At 38.1% G+C, this 23,095-nt stretch overlaps 1 protein-coding gene and 1 long non-coding RNA gene across 13 annotated transcripts in view; one reads left to right on the forward strand and one right to left on the reverse strand.

Annotated features, from left to right (window-relative positions):
- On the forward strand, positions 1-4,440 carry LOC142088594 (uncharacterized). The gene is made up of 2 exons (XR_012675877.1): positions 1-1,778; positions 2,467-4,440. It is a non-coding gene; the product is annotated as an uncharacterized LOC142088594 (long non-coding RNA).
- The window catches only part of MATR3 (matrin 3), a 27,420-nt gene continuing 7,833 nt past the window's right edge, over positions 3,509-23,095 (reverse strand). For 8 of the 12 annotated variants that reach the window (XM_075164049.1, XM_075164055.1, XM_075164052.1 and 5 more), the window contains 13 exons: positions 16,595-16,656; positions 16,028-16,069; positions 15,668-15,771; positions 14,441-14,493; positions 13,834-13,959; positions 13,072-13,197; positions 12,714-12,884; positions 11,296-11,427; positions 9,865-9,908; positions 9,012-9,402; positions 6,906-7,299; positions 6,180-6,301; positions 3,509-4,581 (listed from right to left, as the gene is read on the reverse strand). In XM_075164049.1, coding sequence (XP_075020150.1) covers positions 4,531-4,581; positions 6,180-6,301; positions 6,906-7,299; positions 9,012-9,402; positions 9,865-9,908; positions 11,296-11,427; positions 12,714-12,884; positions 13,072-13,197; positions 13,834-13,959; positions 14,441-14,493; positions 15,668-15,771; positions 16,028-16,069; positions 16,595-16,656 — 1,818 coding nt within the window. In that variant the 3' untranslated portion in view covers positions 3,509-4,530. Of the gene's footprint in view, positions 4,582-6,179; positions 6,302-6,905; positions 7,300-9,011; positions 9,403-9,864; positions 9,909-11,295; positions 11,428-12,713; positions 12,885-13,071; positions 13,198-13,833; positions 13,960-14,440; positions 14,494-15,667; positions 15,772-16,027; positions 16,070-16,594; positions 16,657-21,174; positions 22,248-23,095 lie in introns of all 12 variants that reach the window. The other 4 variants (XM_075164046.1, XM_075164045.1, XM_075164047.1 and 1 more) reach the window with 3 other exon arrangements.

A 23,095-nucleotide genomic window follows, 5' to 3' on the forward strand; every position in this document is an offset into this window, starting at 1 on the left:
GGGGCACGCCGGGAAGCGTAGTCCCGCCGGGGCAGGGCAAGCCTCCATCTTGTGGCGCCGGCTGGGATGGAGGCGGTGCGGGGCCCGCCGGGGCCCAGGGCAGGCCCAGTCCCGCCAATAACGAGGTAGTCCCCGAACACCTCCCGCTTCCAGGGCCGACCTGCCCCGCTTGCAGCGGCACTAGTGCGGGGAGGGCACCGCTCCCTCTGTGCAGCCCCGGCCTGCTGCAGCCTCTCCCCCGCCGGGCACGCCAGCGGGCAGCGCGGGGAGGGAGCAGGCCTCGGGGAGCGGTACCGCACGAGGAAACCCGCCCTGCCGCGTCTCAAGGGCTCCCGAGCCTTTTCCAGCCTCCCTCTGGGGACGCCAGCCGCGTCCTGGGCTTCAGAGGGGGGAAAGGAATTTAATACTTCCTGAAGAACACGCCTGTTTACAAAACAAACGTTTCTGCACTAGACTCGTGCGTTTTTAAGGCTCTATATTGGGAACCAGGAGATAATGAACGCCCTTTTCTGGGACCTACGTAAGTGCCGAGAATTCAACACTATTTACAAAATGGGGTGAAAAAGCAATTTTTATTCTCTCCTTTGATTCTCCCCCCCCCCTTTTTCTTGCAGGTACGGTGGAAATTGCTCTCTCCTTCAGACACTACCTGCTAAAACTAGCACACGGGGGTTTTAGCAATGATCAGGTGCTGTGCTCCTCGCTGTGTTTACCCATCCTCCCAAATACTCTGCCTAGGTAACAGGCTTTTCCAGTCCCCTGATCTTCACAACCTCTTAAAAAGCAAAGCAACTAGACACCAGAGTTAAAGACCTTTTGTTCCATCCGAGCCACTGATGAACGCAATCTGACTTGATCTGGAGTCAAAACAGTGTCACAAAAACCACCTCCACTCAACGCCCACCTCAGTACGACGGACATATAAGCACAAAAAGCAGGAAATCTGCCCCAGCAGCAAGTTGGGAAATGTATGGCAGAAAAACGTTTCTCTGTGCAACTGCAAAGCCCAACAGTGTGTGTTACTGAGGCCTAAGTTGCACAGAAGTAACCAACCTTTGATAACCCTGAAATCCATTAGTGGTTAGAGAGTTACCAAATGCGAGGAGATTTTTTCAGGCTCAAGAACGGTTGGTGAGCTAGCAACATACAGACCAACTTGCTCAGCTTAGCTCTTCGCATCGCACCACCTGTTAGGCTGGAAAGTCTTCTCTGCTATCAAAACAATCGTGTAGGCTGCCTTGTAAGCAGGAAAGGGGCTATCTGAGGATAACAATTTCATTAACATTTCTCTGCTCAGCCCTTTTACCTCCTTCCTTCCTTCTAAATTTGAGTAAGGGATAGCCAACTCTACAGAAAGTCTGGATTTTCTCAGATTTTCTGGGGACTGATTCTCCCTTGATCAAGCTGTTTATACTGATTTTATTGGTCACAATTACTAACTTGTTTCCAGGGCTCAGGAGCTTTCTCTGTGGCCTGTCATACGCTCACTAAATGCTTACCTTCTAGCCAAGTATAACCTTAAAATAGCCCTGCAAGGGTCACCCTTAAAAAAATCAAGATTACTCTGCTCTAACTACTTTTATTTCCACAACTATTTCCAACTCTCTTTTAATAAATCCAGCATGACACGTGGCTTTCTCATCTATCACGGAGGCTTCTTTTTCTACTTTCTTCCCACAGTGCTCAGCAAGCCCAGGGCCTCGTTGCACCTCTGCTGAAGTACACACACAGCAAAGAGGCAACAGCCTCTAGGGTTACTCTTCCGAGTTGAAATTCAGGTATGAAAGCTGGCATCTGAATCGCAGAGCAGTGCAGACACAATTATTTCCAAAGAGTAAGCAGCCCGTGGCAAGACCACATACCAATCTGCCACTGAAGTGTGTTTCTGGCACCTGTCCTCAAGTTATTCTGGTACCTTCTTTTCACCAGAAATTAGAGTAAGGCATGTATTCTATCCCTGTCCTTTGCATGTAAAGACATTCTGCAGAAGCAAATTAGGCTTGACTTATTTTCTGATACATAAAAGGATCATGTTGCACATGTATAGGCATGAAGACTTACAAAGAGCTGATCAGGGTTGTGAAAGTACATGCATTAGGCATCTAACATCCACCGACACCAGAAACAGAGAGTTGATGGGAGCAAGGGATTTTTGACTCCGAATCTGGACTATACTGTAACTACTTTACTCCGGGGATTTCTTTATGTTTAGACACTAAATAAGATGGAACATCCTCCTACAGTTTAATCCCCAGCAGTTACACAAGTTAGCATTTACAACAGGTTGAGGATGCTAGGTGTAAGATCACCAAACTGCACAGCTATTTAAGATGCAGCTAATAGCTAAGGAAGGGCTACTTTAAAAATAATGTATTAAAATACCAATCTCAACTGTGCATGTTGTAAGGAAAGTGTTAAAATGCTTGGGGAAGACCTTCAAAATAAATTTTTATCTACCGTCTTTAGAGAGAAGCGGGATGACTGCCAAACATCGAATGACTGCTTTGAAGTCAGGTCCTCTACTTGGCTGATGAACTCAGCAGCCTCTTGGAGACAGATGAATGACAAATGTCATCATAAGCAGATGGGGTTCCAAGTACATCCTTGTGACTTAGTCAAAATAGAACTGACTGCAGGGCTGCTGTTGCATGCACTTTCTTTTAGGGGCCTAGGAAAGCTGTAGAGTAGTTTTAAGACTAAATCACTGCATTACATTTAATTGATTTCATACAAACACAAACAAAATTTTGCGTACTAATGAGCGCCATGTACAAAGCAGTAACTTATCTTTGTAAAAGTGCAAGAATGAGTCACTGCATGTTAAGATTTTATAATCTGGATATGCTATTTAAATAAAATCTGCGCCATTAGCTGCTTATTAGCATTTCACCACTCTGTATAGAGAGTCCCCAGAGAAACTGCTACCATCACAGTAGGTGGTTGAAGCTATACTTAATTCTTGCACAAAAGGGATTGCACACCTCCCCTTTTTATGAGGATGCAACAGCAGAAAGTTCCAACTGGGGAGACAAGTTATCAAGACTTTACTTCCATAAAACACACCATCTTGTGTCTACTAGATGTATTTGCTTAAGTAAATTAACTTCATCAAGATTCAGCCTCCTACATTTGAAAACCCTTCTTAGCACTGAAGCCTCCCTGTTCGGCCAAGAGGCTCAGGTTGAAAGAATTGTCCCTAGTCATTTTTATCCACATGAACATGATGTGGCTTGAACTTCAGCTTTGATGAAAATACCATAAAATGCAAGAAATAAAACTGTCAGCAGAATATACCTACCAGTGTTTTAACAAGTGATATTTTAATTTGTTTAGAAACGAAAGAGGTTTTAGGAAAGAGAAAGAAAAGTTATGCAGTAAGCCGCTAAATCACAGGTGTTAAAACATGCAAATTTTAAAACGAGAGCTAGAGTTTCAGTGTGGTATCATGAACACAGGAGTAAAGAGTTCAGTAGACACATTGGTTAACATGCCAAACATCTATAACGAATTACTGTTGCCTAGCTTTGTTTATTGGTAAATCACTTTAGTAACCTGAATTCACAAATAAGCAGTAAATAACAAAAACTACAGATAAACACAGGTTACACATGCAAATTCCTGTTCACATATCACATGTGCAGGTACATTAAGAGCACAGTTCTAAAGATTCTTGACGAAACCAGATTTTAACAAAAAACGGTTTTAAAATGCAGGTATGAAAAAATTACATGTGAAGAATATAAAGATACCTTTTTACATTTCAGGACTCAAATGCTGCTTTTGAATATACTAGAGATGTACGACAGCTACAAGATTCAAGTAAAAGCAGGAAGAGCTCAAGGAAATAATACTGGTCAGAGGAGAATGGGCATTTACTTTTCACTAAAAATACACAGAATAGCTGAATAGGAAAGTCTATCAAGAGCTTAGGAAAAAAAAAATCACGAAGTTGTAAAGCTGACTAATCACTAATTTTCCTATTTGCTATATAACAGCAGTGACGTTAAAAGAAACTGCAATTCAACATTTAAAAATGCAACTTACATTTAAAGACTTTTCAAAAGTGAAATGCAATGACAGCCTTACACTCAAAATTAAATATCTGCTAGGCTCAGACTGAAATATGGAATGTTCTAGATAAAATAAAAATACAGTGTTACTTTTTATTTTTTATTGAGAATGGAATTGAAAGACAATTTATGAAGCTTGAAAGTAGTAAATTTCACTTAAATGAAGTTTTCTTCCCATAGATGAGCTTTCCACAAGGGTGCAAGATTTTTTTTCTTTAATAGCTTGAAGTGTCAAAACGAAAACTTGTTGCCATTCTCACATTAAGAACAAATTTTTGTCATTAACTTAACTGCATATGCTTTTTGCTACAACATTTAACACATGAACAGACCTATAATGCCTACTGTATTTCACTAAAACAAAAAAGAATACAGTATTTCCATCTACTACTTGTACTGCTTTTAAAAAAGATTAACATTAAAAACAAAGCCACTGTTTTCCTTACATCCTTCCTTCCTTTTAAGCTTCTTTCTTTTGCCTGTGGTCTTCTGCCATTTTATCCAGAATTTTCTGTTAAAAGAAAGCAACCATATTTTGGATATATTTAAAGAGTTTCTCACAGACACAACATCAATAATAGAAACATAAATCCAGTTTTCAAGTTGTAAAATCTGTGAGTATTAACTGCAAAGATCATAACTAACACTGGCACTTCTCCATACGCTGAAGTGAAGTGGAGCTCCTCTGAAGCACCACGTTTTCCTCACGTCACCGAACATGGAGCTCACCACCAGTAAACACGGAACGGCAGCCTCTGCCAGCATTTACCTGGCCCTGCCGTTAATGCCCTCCCAGCAGGCTGGCAAGGCGAGGGAATTGCTTTCCATCTTGTCATGGACTTGCCACAGCAGTTGTGCCACTTACCTGGTCAGAATGTGCCATCTATAAAGCTAGGGACAAAAACATCGCACCTCCCTAGAGAGGGTTATTCTGGAAGTTTGAGGACATTTTTATCACTTCGATGACATTTGGTGGCAATATCAATTCATCTATTTATTTACTCTTACTGCTCTCAAAGTGAACGAGACTCCCAGCTAGAGAAGTGCCTTGCCATAGTGAAACAAAAGCTCCATTTCCCCCCCTTCCTTCCCCGGTTTTAAAACCACACCAAGTCATTCAAGAGCAGCTTGCTAGCCATTTGAGCCCTGGAAAAAGCAAATCAAATCATGTTTCATTTGAGTAAGTGATAAAGTTAATAAATTGGGATTATTTCCCCCACTTCCCCTTTTACATCAAGTCCCATAATTAGGTACCTCGATGGAAAAAAAAAGAAAAAAAAAGCTATGGGTGATGGATGAGGTGGGTTTGTCTTACTACAAGATTCTGCATGGTAATTGATTTTCTGATCTACTCCTTGATAATGTTGTTTGCTTTGTGACATTTATTTGTGCCATCTGCCTTCCAGGGCCTGTATTTGTTTAGGGTTCCCTATTATTGCAAGGGAGAAAGCAAACATTTTGAGTCTGAGATGCCACCTTCTTCTTTTCTTTGGTACCCCCGGGGTTTGTTTTCAGCTCAATAATCGACTGGTATGAAATCAATTTATGTGAACACTGCATTATTATTAGAACTTCATTTAGGATTTCCCTTTCTCAGAGGCGGTATTTAAAAGCAGCTCCCAGTACACAAAGATACAGCAGCAGCATAATCATTCATGCCATGCAATCATGTGATACCTAATCCAATTAGAAATTTTAAAACATGCTCACAAAATCAGAAGTTGCAAATATGGATTTTTTTTTTTAAATATATAAAAACTTCAGCTTAAGCTGGTTAAAAATACTCTCAAAGGGACAACTGGAAGGGATTTGAGTCATCTGTATTTACTCTGCACCGCTACTTCTAAGCCTGGCCTTTACTCCAATCAGAATGCCCTCTTTAATTCAAATTTACAGAAAAAAAAGCTGGAGCCCATCTTTAAAATGTGTATCCTGTATATTATTTTCAAAAGATGAAGTTTTGGAGAGGTCTAGCTTGAGTTAAAAGTTATAGAATAAGCCAATTTCCACTGCCTGAAAGGTTTTTTTTTTTTCCTCAGTCCAGTCTCGTTCAGATCTATTCCCCAGGAAAGAATCACGCCATTTAAAATGAACAAGTTTTTGCCTTACCTTCAACTTTTGATAATGAGGAAGGCTGCTGCAATGGGTCTTTTTTGCAACATCTTCATTTGTGTAGAACAGGGAACACAATTTGCAATAAAACCCTGTTTTGGGTACCACATAATTCACACCTAGAGAAGTAAACACCACAAAATAAACTAAGAGATCTACTCTACATCATTTCTTTTAATGTCATATGTCATTTCAGCTAAATCTTAAAACCATAATTCACTTTACATTAAAAGCTGCTTTAACTTTAAAAGTCCTTGTTTTAGTTTAGTCAAACCGGGGCCTAGTAATAACTAAATATGTGCAGGCTTTTTTTCTTTTTTTTTATTTTAAAAATCAACCTTTCAGATTAAGGGTCCATTTTATTGGTTCCTTCAAAAGAACTAACAACGTTCTGTGATTCGTTTCTGAGTTCTGAGTATTTAGTATGAATCTAAACTATCACCACTATTGTGATTTGTGCTGTTAATTGAATTTGTGTTGCTAAAATATACCTCTTCCAATTTAATTTCTGCCTAAGGAAAGTGTTATGGAGAACTGTATGAAAATAAGGGGAAAAAAGAAAATACTAGGGTTACGGGAGGAGTGAAGAAGGGGAGAGGAGTGGGAAGCCCTAAAATGAAAGGCTCAGAGGCAATGTGTTGCCAGAAATAAAAGGCAAATGAAATGAGAAATGCTACTGCAATGCACAGAGACATATTTGAAAAGAAATGGAAACAGCCTTACCAACAGGAATGTTTGGCTGGTATGGCCCAATCCTAAATTCATCTGGAACAAGAGATTTCTCTTGGACATTCTTTGTTTCCTGTTCATCCTGGGTGTCTGTATTTTCATGGGCATTTTTCTCAGTATCCTGTGCTGCTGTGGTATCAGAAGCTTCAACAGTTTCAGCCTTCGAATTATCTTCGGTTTTGGTTCCATTTTCTAACGTTTCATTTTCCTGCTCTGGCTCCTCAATCTTGTCTACCTTGATTTCTGCCAAACTATCATCGTTTTTGCCAGCAGATTTTACTGCCAAACCCGACTTGCGGAGTTTTTGATGATCCGAGTCTTCTTCATCACCAACCTCATCTAGAGTGACAAAACCTTCCATGCTCCGTGGAAAGCCACCCACGTATCGCTGTTGAGAAAATGTTTTCCTTATGTCAGCTCATTCTAAAACATTTCCCTCAAACCGTCTTAAGTTTCAGAAGAGAAATATCTTCTCCAAATTCCCTGGAAAAATGCTCAAATTCTTCCTTCAAGACCTACCCTCACTCATTCAAAAGGTTACTCAAGCATGCAGAAGCGTAACAAGCTCTTTTCAAATGTACTCCACTGTCCCAGAATCAAGTGTTCAATTTCAGAATAAATTTTTTGGTTTTGCATCATGAGGGTCCACTGTTATATCAACATATGATCTTCAACTTCAGAATTTCAGTACCTTTTTGCTCTATTCTTACTTTGAAAGTCTTTTTAACACGAGTATTTTAATTTTAAGTGGAAGTCATTTTGGAATGCGCAAGTTTTGTTTCTATTTGAGACAGTCCCACATGATCCTCAAATTCATGCCTGCGTAAAAGGTAAAACCTTACCAGAATACTTCTGTGCCCACTAATAATATGAAAGTTCATTTTAAAAAAAAAAATTAAGAGCTTTTTTTCAACCAGTGGAAAGCTTGGAGCTTCTGCATTTAAAACAAACAAACAAAAAACAACCCAAAAGACACCAACCACCAAAACAGTGGAGGTCTCTTAAAATCCAGCTTGATTAAAAGACAGTGAATCTGTCTGAATTCTGTTTTTTTTTTTTTTAAATGTTCCTGCTGATACGGAGACATCAGTATTCCACATACTTAACAGCAATCCTGAGTAGTACTGAAATAGCATTAGCTTTACATCTGTGCTCTAAGAACGTAGGTCTTCAAGGAAGCAAGTCTGGGTTTTGAGGCAGTTTATCGTAACAGATATCCACATATAATAAGAAACAATCACTGCCGTTTGCATTGGCAATATTAATCCCAACACCATGTAACTAGCTTCCTGATAGAAGGATCCCCTAAAACTGAAAACCATGCACACTTCATTGATTAAGAATAAGGAACATGCCTTACTTTTTTGCAAAACAACATTCTAAGTCAGTAACGTTACTAAAACTTTGCATGCTACTCCACATAACCAAGTATGATTTAAACATTAAAAAAGCAGCTGGTAGGACATAAAACACCACAAGACTGTGGGATCATCTGGTCAGAAACAGGAAATTCACAGCAAGTAGCCTATGACTGCAAACACCTTGAAAGTACTTCCCCCCCTCCTCCCGCAATTGGAAATGGGCTTTGGCTAACCACAAATGGACCTGCCTACCTTCTGGCTAAGCATAAAGAGTAGGTGTACATACAATTTTGTCCGAGGCTAGATCAGCCTCAAGTCCCAAATAAGTAAGTTTTCGAATGTTACTGTTCTGCTCTGCGCTCAAAAGAGTAACTAACTACGGACAGTCTCATGAGAGACTGCTCAGGAGAAAACAGTTCCTGGTTGCTTAGTATTAGTCAAAAAAGGGGTGAAGAGAAAGGCAAGAAAAACCCCAGGAAGCGACACGGGTAGAAGCCTACGAGTTAACAGTTTCTGTCAAAACAGAAACAGTGATTTATAACTGATCCAATTTGCAAGTTGCATCCAATGGGATCTTCCATTTTCTTCACAGGAGCTTTAACACCTGTTTCTCTTCAGACAGGTGTGCCATGCATGTGTTCTAAAGACCCACAGAAAAAGGTCTAAATTGAATGTACTGTGGTGTGCTATTTAAGTTAGACAGGCTTCTCCACACTCAGGTACCTTGCTATATCATTACCTTTTTAAGCTTTTTCTTTGTTGCTGGATTGGCCACAACATTGCCCTCAGTTTTTACGGTCACATCATCAGTTGTGTCCTTTTTTTCTTCAGTAGTCACATCAGCTAAATTGGCAACATCTGCATCATCTGCTGCTGAGCTGCCACTTTCTAACAGTGCTGCTGCTTCCTCCTCATCCACTAGCAGCTCATCTTCAGATTCAAGGAGCAAACTAGGCTCATCTTGGTCTGCCTGTTCACTGCTTTTAGCGCCCGACGGCTCAGCAGCATCGTCTTGTTTCTCCTCTTTCACTTTATCTTCTACACTACCACTTTCAGGTTTCTGAGTAGCATCTGTTTTAGACTTCTTATCACTTGGAGAATCTTTGCTGTCTGGAGAATATGTTCTCTTTCTGTAAAGAACAAAGAATACTTGCTCGTAAACCTGAAGAGAGCCCAGAAATGACTAAAAAAAGGTACGCTGTATTTTTCTAGACAAGCCTGAAAAAGATTGTGTTTTAGTTCAGGGAATGGAAGGTTGAGGGAAACCTTGAAGGATACCATTCTTCAAATATGCAAAAGGCTGCTGCAAGGAGGAACTGTCCTTACAAGACAGGACAACTGCTCATGGGTTTAAACTGCAGGAAGGCAAAGCTAATTAAGGACTGGAAAAGATTTCTTGAGGAGCCTGAAGAGGCTGTGAAATCTCCATCATTAGAGGAAGAGGGTAGGTAACATATTAGAAACAGTAATCTCAGGGCACAGTTTGATCTCAGAGCTTGCTTGACTTCTTTTGTATCATTTCTATACTCTGGATAAAGTATTTTCATATTTCTTTTAAACTACATTATGCAACATTAGCAATAAGAAATTACCTAGTTTTATCCTTTTTCAGCAGTTCAACTCCTTTGTTTGGAATCTGAAATCAAATAAAAAAATTTGTAAGTCACAGTAGACTATTATTTATACAACTGTTGCAGTATTAATGCAGACCAGACAGCATAATCTAGCCAAGCGCTTCCAATTATGTTAATCCACAGGTACTCTTTTACCATGCCCACCTACCAACCGATTAATCAACTGCTATTATGCTAGACAGGGCCTTACCAACCTAGAAATCCCATGTCTTTATTCACAGTAATTATCACTTATTCAATACAAAACAAATGGGATATCCTGCTCCAGAAGAATCATCAACAATTCCTCTTTTGTTTATGAACTGATACAGTGTGGTGCAGGCAATGGCACAAATCAGTCTTAATCTACACTCTATCATTAGTAGTGGGCTACATGGAAAGCTTTTGAAGACTCGAAACACTTATTTAGGAGTTACTGAATAGGAAATTCCACTTGTATGGTAATAACATGGAAAACTATTCAATGCATTGGTTAAGTATTTAATTTGCCATATAAAGTGTTCATTTTTGGTGCATGATCATGTGCAATAGTAAGATTTCTCCATACACCACAATAGAAAGCTTATGTATTTTATGAGGCAGCTTGACAGTTCAGTTTTTTCCTGCTTTTCTACCCAGTGTCCTAGTCTGATGGAGAAAGTCTTATAATTGCAAGAGTATTATTAGCATTAGGTGTTATGTCAAAAAAAAAAAGCTATCAGCCAACTCTTCCCTCCTTGATATGAGCTGCACATGCAAAGCTTATTCTTAAAAATTAGATCATAAGACTAAATCTATCTATCTAGGTAGTTGGGGTTAGTGTCCACAACAGGGATCAAAAAGCTTTCTGGTGCTAAAGAAAAAAGGTTTTGGATGGCACCCAACACAGCAAACACATTCTGTTGTAATACTTCATAGTTTAAAAAGGAGTCCCTAATAACATTTTGTCTTTGTTCTGTACACAAGAGTACGTGTACAATGAAATGGACAAACCGACCAGCAGCTGTGAAAAGAAAAGCCAAGAATTAAGCACACAATGTGTGAGTACATAGTTCTGCCACCCAGCTTGGTTTTACTCACTGATCATTTTCAGAGGGGGATGAGAAAAAAAGAACCCACATTACAGAATGTTCTAAATGGAGAAATTTTAATTAAAATCTACACCAATTACTCTAAAATCTGAATTCTAGTAGTTGTTTGGGTTTTGTTTAATCTGAGAAAAAATCCTTTTCCTTTGTTCTAGGCCTCATAACACCACACTCATGCTAAGTAACTGCACTTAAGTATCCAGAAATACTAAAGTGAATCCTTCCATTTTACAAGTGGCATTGAATTCTCAATAAGCAATAGCTGTCTTCTACTTCACTTTACACCTTTAACTACAATTAAAAAACTAAAAGCACTACTTACCCTTAACACCAGTTTCTTGTATTTTTCAGATAAATCCACTTTCACACATCTGCCTTGGAACCAAAGCGCTTTGTTGGCACAATGCTCAACCATAGCTAAAGCATCTTCTCTGGTCTCCATCTCAATGAAAGCCTGAAAATATTAAAACACGCATTAAAAACAACTATGAAATACACAACACTTTTGCAGGCAAAGCTATTTAACTTAAAACACAGCGTTTCCAAATGCTGAAACAAAATTATAAGATTCAGCTATATCCATCCTCTCCAAACTAGCTGTACGTTTTAAAATTAACCAAAGTCCTCTATATATCCCAGCTTTTCAATTCAGTAATATCTGTCCCATAGAAAGTTCTGAAATGAAACAATAGGCATTTAAATAATCTGAAAAAAAGAAAGGTCACCATAAAGTAAAATATAATTCCAAACAAAAAGCAACTGGACAATAAAACTCATTTGTCTGGGAAATCCAGGGTAGCTGAGAAACTACCCCAGTATTTTATTTTTATTTTTTGAGAGAAGCCTGAAACAGAAAGGCAACAACTGCTGGTCCATAAGCCCTGCTTTGTGAGGTGTTCCTCCAAGAAACAAACCTATGACACACTAAGTTTGCCAAACAAGCTTTTAAAAAAACACATCTGGGCTAGAGTATCATTGGCAGATAGAAGAAAGCTGTTTCTGCATCCAATTTAGACAGCAAGGGATTTTATTTTTCCAGTGAAATAAGGTCAGGGAGGACTTCCTAGGGGTCATACAATAGATTCTAGTAATTTTTCATTCCACAAGTGTGGCATTAGGGGATTCAGGCACTCATCTCATTGAAAAAGTGCTGGAATTTCTTATTTAACTCAAGGGAGCAGCAAACTGGGACAGCAAAGCTGAAAAAAAATTTAGAACTAAACACTTTAAACTCCTGTGTATTTATAGAAATCATGTACATGCACATCCAAAGCATTTTACTATACACATGCAATGCACTATCTTCAAATTTTTTTTTAAGTTAGAGAGCCACAGCAGGACTGCTTTTGTTTAGTTTTAAAGAACGAGAAATAAAGGGTAAACGAAAGAAATGTGTAATAGTGGAATGTATTTGTTAATGTTTCATAGGTAATGATTTTTCAGCCTTAAAAAAAGTTCCAAGACTCCTAGAAATCTGCATAACAAAAAAATTAAGCCTCAGTGCTAAATATGCCTTCTTCAAGCTGAGGCCTGTTTTTTTTTTTTGAAAGCAGCTCACATTACAGTAACATTTTGCAGTAAGCTAGATAGCAAAACACCACCTACATAGTCCTCTAATAATTTCCATATCTATGCTAGAGCACAAAGTCTACACATGCACCAATTAAAGGCATGTCATTTCTTCACAGTTAAAAACCTTAGTTTCAATCTTCACACATGTACGTTCCTATGGTCAGTTACCTGGCTTTTCATTCTCATGAGTATGTAGTTCTTAATTTTTCCATACGGTTCAGCCAGTTTGAGTACTGCGTTGTCCGAGTATCCTGAATGAGGTAAATTGCTGAGGTGGATCACACGACCAAGTTCTGGTTTTGGCGGCTCAGTTTTTTGGTCAGGCTTGCCCTCAGGTTTCTAAAATTAAGAGAATTAAATTTTTAAAGGCATCCTACATAAAATATACGTGGGTGACTGTCCCTTGATTAAGTTGATACAGCCGAGAAGTACATAAATAAAGAATAACGTAAAGGCAATGGCCTCATAACACTGACTGCCCCAGATCAAAATAAGGCAATGTTAAAAAAAAGCAGAAGTGTTTTACCTTTATTCTTTTGTATTTCTGTGACAAGTGGACTCTGACTGGTTTACCAAATACCAGCGCAGGTGTTGTTGAATAGTATTCTACTGCAGCCTGGGCATCTTCAGTGGTCGACATTTCAATAAATGCCTGAAATCATATAAAAACAAATTAAACGCTACTCCTTCAAGAATTAGTATTTTTGTTTAAAATCTCAAGCTCTTCCTTGCTTTCCTGTAAAAATAGCTGCATCAAAAATGAAAATTGCCTTTTGGTTACAACGTTAACTGACCTGCAGAACTTGGCATGAATTTCTCATACTTTATTTAGGTGCACAAACAGAACTATTTGGTTTGTTTACATTCCACCTAGATTTGGATTCAGAACATTCAATTGCTTCCTGCTTTTTCTCTTCTATGATATTGGCTTTTTCCACACTTCAAAACATGACACTCGGTATAATACAAACTAAGACCAAATAAGTGTTCAAAGTATATTAGAACAAGAACAGAATTTGTAAGCATAGTTTATTTTTGAGAAAGCTATGAACAAGCAACAAGAAGGATATTTTAAAGAATATGTAAGTTAAAATGCAGTACTACATTTCCAGCATTTCTGGAAAGAAACATACTAGTCACTCTTCCTTTCACACATGCGACCTTGGTGACACGTGTGTAATCTTGCTTGGTAGCTGAGCAAGTCCTTTTACAAAAATCAAGCTCAGACAGCAAGCATACTAAAGTCACCGAACAGTACCAACAGCAGTACTAAAGGGCCTAATCTCACCTCATTGATTTTGTTTAGAATCAGGTGATTTGTAATTATTCCAAATGGTTCAACAAGCTGAAGCAGCTGATATCTCAAGTTCTTTCCCCTCTGGAAATCCATGATGTGAACAACTCTGCTTGTTTCCTGTGGAAGACAAAGCATGCATACACAACATTGAAAGAAAATGTGTATCAGCTAACCTAAAAAGAAAGTCTGTCAAGGCTCTGCTCTACTTTTATCTTTCTTTTTTTTTTTTTTTTAATTTTTAGATCTTCAGTAGTAACTAAAACAAGATGCATACAGAAAAGGCACAGAACCTTCAGGGATTTGCACAGAGGAAGATGCCTACCACGCCAAAGTTGCCTTTCTGTATGTTCACGTCCCACAGCGAGAGTGTTTAAATAGAGTCTGTACCGTTTTGGAACAAATATTTTGTAGAGTACTTGGCACAACGAAACCGCAATCTTATTCCAAAGCTTTGGTATTTCCACACAAATAAACCCTAAAATCTCACTTTTAAAGACAACCCATTCATTCAAAAAAAATCTTATGAAAGCAAACAAAAAGCATATGTGCATCAAATTGTGGTTTAAAAAAAAAAACACAACAAATTTTTAATACTAACCACTCTGCCCTTTTGCATGTGTCTCGGTCCTTGCATATTTCCATTTCCAGCTCCTTTAAGAAATTAAAAGATGAGCAAGCTTAGTTCAACCTGCAAGACTGCTATTAACATGTCTCTTTACAAGTTTTTAAGAGATACAAGTCACTTGTAATACTAAACCAGAATGACGTCACATTTTAAAAACTAATTATTTCATTACAGTCTGAAAAGGCTGTTACTTTATTTCAGAGCTCTTGTAACTTGAGATCCTCCTTCCCGATCATTCTGTTCAGTTCAACATTAGAGAAAGAGCTGCCCTTACTGACGTGCAGAAATAGCAGAGAATAAGTAAACCCCATTGAAAAAAATCTCTCCTGTTTTAGAGTAAGATTTGCCATAGCAAAATGTCTCCGTACACAGAAGATGTGAGATCTCTTTAACTAAGATACCCTTTTTACAATTGAGGTTTTAGGTATAGAAAAAAAAAATGGTTTTGGTTCTAAAACAACACAAGTTCTATCATAATGCCCATTTTCCCAAGAAACACCTGAAAAAAGCCTTTCAGATAGTTTGGCTCGAAGTCAAGTTCAAGATGTTTTGAAAAATTAACAGTATTATTTTAATGAAATTAAGTATGAATGCATCTGTCATCTAAAAAATCCTTTAAAGTGTCTGAAATACTTGTACCCTGTCAGGATAGCTCGGAAAATTAACTCGTTTTGCTTTTTAGTCACTCTAACTATTTAAAAGGCAGTAACAACTTCAAAGGAAGTAACAACTTCAAGCAAGAACCCGACTCTTAGCCTGCCTTCCTGTGAATAAGAGGCTTCCACGATCTATCTTCCTATTTCTCAGTTGCTATTCAAGTCTATTCATCAAATTCATTTGATATTAATCAAGGGGGAAAAAACCACTCAGGACATTGAATTCTTGCAAATTTCACAGAAAAAACCACCAACGTGTAGCTAAATGGAAGACAAAACAAAAAATTTCTAGACAGGAAAAAAAGAAATCAAACAGTTAAAAAGCCAGCCATAATAACATGGCTGGTAATTAGCAGATGGTGGAAAAGTGAGAGTGTGGGAACCGAGTACCAGTCTTTGGCTAGGGAGGGACTAATGTATTTCAGTTCTACTGCTCAGAAAACTGAGTGTTTTGTTTTGCTAAAACACCAGTATCAAATTAAAACAAGGGGAAAAAAAAAGCAAGATCTTAAGTCTTGTAAAAGCAGGTGCCTGTTAGTGTTACCTCTTGGCCCAACAGGAGGTCCTCCAAGGTGAAATGGAGGTGGTGGTGGTCCCAGAATTCCTGGTGCAGGGTTTGTGGATTGCTGCAACATAAAGGGATCACCCCTAGAAAGAGGGGAAAGAACACCTTAATTTTAAAAAAAAAACTGTGAGGCTTTCATTCTTTAAAAAAACCCCTAATTTCTGCAGAGCATCCAACGAGATGTCAACTTCAGCTACTTTTACTGCTGCTCTTCAGCTAGTAGAAAACAAAGGGAGGTATCCATTTGAAGAAAAGGTGTGTTGTTTCACATAAAACGTTAAGAACGTCCTCTGCTTCAAATAAAGAATTACAAATACTTTAAAATTCATTACTACTTACATTCCATGTCCTGAATCACTGTCAGGATTCCATTCTGGATATCTTAAAAGAAACAAAAAAAAAAGAAAAGATGAGAAAAATACAATCTCCTCTACCTATGTCATAATTTGCATACATGCATACACGTTAACACAGATAAAACACATGGTAACACTGCCCACTACAGGACCACTACAAGAGACATGAGCGGTACCTATTGACAGAACACAAGTGTTATTCTTAAATGAGAAACTTCTACACTATATGCAACATGCCTGCCAATTTATAATACAAATTGCACACAGTTTGTTTTACAACACAAATTTAGAAGTTGGTATAAGTGATTAGTAAAAAATTACAATAGATTCTCAACTCTTAAGATCCAACTCTTTAAAACATTACATATAGATCAGTAGGATTCAAGTTATGAACCGAGATCCCTTTTTTGTCCTGAAGATGCTCTAAGTTGCATGTTTTTATTCCCTACAAGGCACAGCATGTTTTCTAAACCTGTGCAACATAATTGACCATTATTTAGTTGTACATGCCCTCATGCCACAAGAATTTTACTGTACTTCAAATTCATACATTTCAAGCAGCAGCTGACAACGTCGGCTGTGAGTCGCTCCATTGATATGATGGTTCCACTCCTGCAGCAAAGTAAATAATTAAAAATTAACAGCCACATATGGCAAGCCATTTTTAACAGAATAATCTTGTATAGTGCAGTATCTTCTCTTCTAAGCTGAAGTATCGAAGATACACAGGTAACAAAATCTTTTTGTAGTGCTTTAAAGAGACACTGAAATTGGACCTACCTCTTAACTCCTAACCTGGGTGAAAAGGTGTCTGATGAAAAATGTGTTGCAATCTATGGGTTTGATCCTGCCTCAGAGGTGCAAAGCTTACCAGGGGATAACTGCTACCGCATACATGCGTATCATTGCAATTTCAACTTTTAGAACTGGATGTTGAGATTTTTTTTTTCCTTCAATAATTTTAGAATTTCCTTCACTCTCTCTGCTTCATTCCTCAGACTTTTAAAGATTAACGTGAACTAAACACTCAAAGTTTTAGAACCATAAAGAAGCCAAGAAATTGCAAGGAATTCAGAAAGGAAAGACTGAAAGAAATGAAAGTGCATAGCTAGGACAAACTACAAGTATACATAAAAATATATGACCATTTGCAGGGAATAATCAAGAAAAAAAGGAGATCTAAATCAAGATGATACAAAGGAGGAATAATGGAATTAAACCAAATCAGCCAGGTAAAATTCCTTCTGTTTCTGGCTTTAGCAGTAGAAAGGAATCAGGGCTTTCTATGTTTTCTCTGTAGATTATTTTGATTATGAAGGGAGTTATTTATTTCAAGAGAAGAGAAGGGACTCCTCCTTTATCGAAGTATGGAGTGCCTAATCTCCACATCCTTACATTCTTACAAGTAACAGCACTAGTTTGTGCTATATTCACATTTGTAAAGTGACAGAACTTCTGAAGTTTCACTGCTGCACATCTGTGAGCCACAGTCTAACTTCCACTCTGCTGCTCTTCAGTAAGCAAAGGGATCAGCAGAGACGCACGGGACAAACTAGCTTTAGGTTCACAGAGAAATGAAGGGGAGAGTAAGTATAGATCTTCGGGGGGCAGTTTAACAACTGAAGGTTTTCCCTTATCGGCTACATTTTCAACTGTGAATACGCGTACTGCATTGGCCGACTGTTTTGTATGTCTCTTCTTACATGTGTAAGACCTACGAATGGGTCAGCACCCACAAATGATTTTTTCCTAATCCCTCATCTTTCCTAATTTTTAGTTTCTGCCACACTATAACCATCCTTCTGGATACAATGAGACACTCCTAACGCTTACTGTAGTGTTTCTATATGCTAAATGCCTACCTTGGACTTTCCTCAACAGAGAAAAACCTTGAAGTCTCCCATAAAGTACTGACGTTAAACTACATTACAATATTACTCCACGATACACAGAATGTAATGTGGAGCAAGATGAAACCTTCACTCATTTTATCAAGAAGATGTAAAATGAGAGCACCACTTCTTGTTAACTGTACAAGATGTAGGCTCTGCAACTATAAATTAATAAATACGCTGGCAATTAGGATGAAAAAAAAACACCAAACCCCCCAAGCAAACCTACCTATCTATGAAATATTCAATACTTAAAAACAAAGCTGCTTCAGTTTAAAACTTGCTAACAAGTTTTAGTACTATACTACAGAAAACAGTCATTTAAACACTAAAAAACCCTCTAAATTTGGGTGCACAATCTGTAAAGCCTCGGTGGCTGATTCTGCTAGATAAACCATGCTTTGAAGCTGTCTTAACATGTAATTTAAAATTATTATAAACTGAAACAGAAATCATCTGCAAACTAGAGCCAAAGTTTGGGAGATCTAGTTCTCATTATACTTCAAATGCTTTTAAATTGGCAAAAAAGGGAGATCTGACATATAATGTAGGATTTTTTTCCCCAGGGAAAGTTTTCAGAACAACAACGGCTCATCTACATTACTAACTTTTTATTAAATACAATTCTTAATCTGGATTTCCCTTTACTCCCTGCCTCTACCCAGTCTGAAGCATCACTCCTGTGAGGTCTCAGGGCACTAGATATTTACAGACACTAATTAACATGAACGCCCAAAGTTAAGCTAGAGAAAATCTGCACTGAGTTTCTTAAAACTCAGATTACCTTTTGCCTCAATTGATGCAAGCAAGAGGACGTACTGTTCTGCAGAAAATTAGGCCAAACTTAAGCACCTAATTTTAGATAGCCCTCTATTAGGAACATGGCCATGTTTTTCCTTTGAGATGTATCACCATTTCAAGTGTTTAACCTCCAAATTTATCTGCTCATGTTGCATCAGCCTTTTTCTTTGGCAGAGAAAGCAATCCCTCCACATCTAACACCTCATTCCTTGATAAAGGGATCAGGATTGACAAAATGCCTAAAAAAACCGAGGCTCGATTTACTTCACAATTAGACAGAAAACAAACTGGGTCTTAAAATATATACACATCAAATTAAAGAAGCAATTAAGAACATTGCTAAAAAAGAAAAAACAGAGGACTAGTCTGCCAGCTTAAGTTACACTAGGGGTGTTTAACCCCTTGCTTGGGCTTAAAATACACATTGCTTTATCATACGCTTTTAAAAAATCTTCTATGATATTTTTATTTGAATGTGGGGAAAATGAGATTTTGATACTGGAGTAATAAGTTTACATTGTCCCAGCTAAGAAAAGCATTCCCTTTCTGCTTTCCATAAATTTTGGTTCAGATCAGATTACTTTAAAAGTTAAGTTCTACTTGATTCAATGTTGTGGGAGATACAAAATAAGAAATTCTGTAACTGTTAGGTATGCAAAGCAGAGGAAAAAAGGAGAGAAAGAGAAAAATTCTTGCGGTAACATTATTTCTGAAATTAGAAACAAAGCCCAAACTTAGGTCGTAAGAAACAGATGATCCAATCTCAAATATTTTATGGTGTACTAGCAGTTTAAGTCAAAGCATATTCCTAAAAAACCAGATGGTTTTACATGTTACAGAAGAAGTCAGCCACTTAAGTTATGCTGTCAAAAGAATTTGGTATTTCTCATACCTGGAAAGATATTTCATGTTGGATATCCTTTCAATAGATCTTCGTACCAAAGCAGACTAAGAACCACGAGGCTTTAAAATAGAGTGCTAAAAAGAACCCTACTTACAGGATTACTGGTTGCCATCTTCAAGGGCCTCAGAAGTTTATGTTTTCAATCTAACCAAATGAAGTCCTTTTACAGAACTGAGCATGGCATCTAAACTGTTAACACTTAAAACCTTTTATGAAAATAAATGTCAAATATAGGAGACAAGAAACCCGGATTACTGTGATTATTTTATATAAAAAGTAATTAAAGCAACACAAGTTCATAAACTGTCAGATCAGCCGGAGTTGTACAGTGTGTGCTCTAAAACTCGTGTGGTCATTTCCTTGCAGGGACAGAATAATTCTCATGTTTCAAAAAGATCAGATGTACAGAAGCAGCACTTTTTGAGAGGTAACTGTAAAGAAATAGTTAGTAACAGCAATTCCACATTGTATCAATTTTACAGTAATAGCATGTATTATATTTTCAATTGAAGGCCTTCAAGCTAATTAGCCACTAATTGTGACAAGAGGGGCACTGTATTACCCAATTAGCCAATTAAATTGCCTAGTATACTGAAAATCAGCAAGATGAGTAAAATTGGAACAGCTGAAAGTGAGAAGGCTCTGAAAATAATGTCTGAATAAACAGGCCATTTTGAGTAACCCGCTACCTTTGCAGAGAGCTGAACTACTCGTGAATAAACTAAGAGGGAAGTCTCAGCATAACCGAATATACCCGAAGATCCACTCTACTGGCGAGCCAAGTAAAGAACACTACTAGGAACACAGAGCAGGATACTGCAACAGCAGACTGATTGCTCGGAGAGTCTACAGGGATAGATGCAACATGTGACAATAAAAAGTGAGTCTGAAGTGTCTAAGAAAGTTGTGAAAAAGGAGAAAAATGACGACAAATTTCAGCCATAGTATGAGATAGAGTGTTAAAGTGAAATTAAAAAGGCAAGAATGAGCTAATCTAAAACGTGGTTTTTACTTTTGCAAATAAGTGCCAGGGCTCTACATTAACTCTTTCCCTTTGGACAGGGAAAAAGCAGAACTGTGCAAGAATGCATCTTAACTACATATAAATCAGCAATCAAGACAGATGTGGAGGAGAGCTGAAACTAGCTTCCTGAATAGCACAGTAGATACACTGCAAAAAATCCCCAAACCAACAAAAAATAAAAAACCCACCCAAAAACTGCTTGAATGCCAGATGTTTGTGGTTAAGAGAACATGTAGATGTAAAATACAAATAAGATATCCCAGTAGATGATAGCTGTTTGACTTGAAGTTAAGCAATCTGGGCAAACAAAATACATTAATGTAAAGCCCTGGTTTACAGTGTTTGTTAACAATTACCTTGTAAATAAACCAAGTGCCTTTTTTACTCTCAAACCAACTTTCAGATCATTTCAAAAGCAACCAGGCTATAGAAATAATTAAAGAAATAGGTAAAAACAGAACAGATACTACAACGTAAAGGAAAATAGAAGTATCTGGTGCATAACTCACCTTATTAGAATGAACTGGCATATCACATATAGAGCACAGATGGGGATAACCCTTCGGTAAGAATCCATGGAAGTCTTCAATATTGCTATTTGGAGGAGCACCTCTCTTTTTCTCAAAGAGAGATCTCTCGGGACCAGGACCACGACCCATTCTGTCATACTCACTGTCAAATTTATGATAGTTATGCGAAGTCTCACCATAAAAAGATTCATCCCTACACCTTTCTCCATCTCTTAATCTGTCATCTTCATAATCCATTCTGTCATAATAACCAGATTCTTGAGAACGACTTCCATGGTCATAGTCAACCACTGGGTTGAGACTAGGACCACGATCATCAAAGCTATCTCTTCTAAAATGCCTTTTTTCTTCCCAATCATCCCTAGGTACTCTGTACGGTGGTTCCCGTGTGGATGATCTGCCATCTCTACCATAACCTTCTTCAGCTCTCCTCCTTTTAAGTTGTAGAAGGATCTGAGGCAAGTTTTCAGGAGTAATCTTGTCCTCGGGATAGCGACTCAGTTCATCTAAGTCTCTAGCAGACAGACCAAAGCTGGCCAAAATGTTAGTGGCCTGGTCTGCATCTCCACGGTGCTGAGAAGACAAAGGGAGCGGACCTCTACTTCCAATGTTAAATATAGACTGCAAATTATGGGAAGAGGTACTACCAGAAGACAGTGCACTATGAGATCCTTGTTGGTTCAATGAAGAACTCATTCCAAGATTCATTAAGCTAGCAAGGCGTGCAGTACCCTGGTTCATCCTTCCAAGAGATGCTGGCATATTTAAAGACTGGGTAGCAGCAGCAAGAAGGCCTATTCCTGCAGAGAGGTCACGCCCATGACCTTGTGAATCCCTACTCAGAGATGACTGCTGGAATGACTTGGACATTGTAGAACTATAACTTGTCTACTTTATGAATCAAAAAAATTTTTTTCTTTTTTTTATAAGATGGCTGAAAAGAGAGCTCACACTAGAAAGCTAGGCAAACTTCACTTCAAAAATGGTAACGCCAAGAAAGAGGATCAATAATGACCGCAGATCTTCTTCAAGCTGAGAAACACCAGACAATTCTGTAGAAAAACAAGCAGTTTTAGTCATAAATCCCTTTAAACAGATGCAGTTTTAAACTTATGCATCATGTTGATCTAAAAACATTAAAGATCTCAATCTTACAAGGCTTTTATTACATAACTTAACAGATTCAAGAGGTACCCAGAACCTACATTTATTATTTCAGATAAAAATACAGTCGTGTTTCCTATACATACTACTCTTCTTCTACAAAAAGCTACTTTCATACCGAAGACAAGTGAATTTCAGAAGTTTGGGATGTCTGAAAGCATCTAAAGTTTACCAGCATATAAGCCTTGATCTCTGGTTAATGGTTTTGTTTATACCCTACATTACTGTACTGTGTCTATGAGAAGACCACAAAAAAACTTAAGCCCATAGAATCCAAGATGACTTTGGCATATAATACATATTTGAAAATGAAACCTATACCACCACAGAATAGGACGAAAGGAAGTTAAAAGTAACTGAAGTTTGGGCAAAAAGTTTCTGCTGTAAGATCTGGTAAATAAGACCAAACATAATATTCAATCTTTATGCAGTAAAATTCAAATTACCGATGTGAAGACAGATGTGAACAAGAAAAATAAGTTTTAAATTTTGCAGGAAGTAAACAAGACCTCTTGCTCAAATTGCAGTTATACGGATAACAGCACTTGGGAAGTGACTCTTTACTCTGTTATATTGCAGCCGTGACATCAGCCTGTCCTCTCAGACCTCAAGCTAAACAAGGTCAGGCTTAGTACTGGGATGGGAGACCCAAGGAAAACCCTACTCCTGCAGAAAGAGGCTCTAGGTGAGTCAGGAGATGGCACTGCGCCCCAGCCAGCCCTGCAGGACAGCGGCG

This window comes from Calonectris borealis, chromosome 15 (assembly GCF_964195595.1).
Source record: "Calonectris borealis chromosome 15, bCalBor7.hap1.2, whole genome shotgun sequence".
Lineage (NCBI taxonomy): Eukaryota > Metazoa > Chordata > Aves > Procellariiformes > Procellariidae > Calonectris > Calonectris borealis.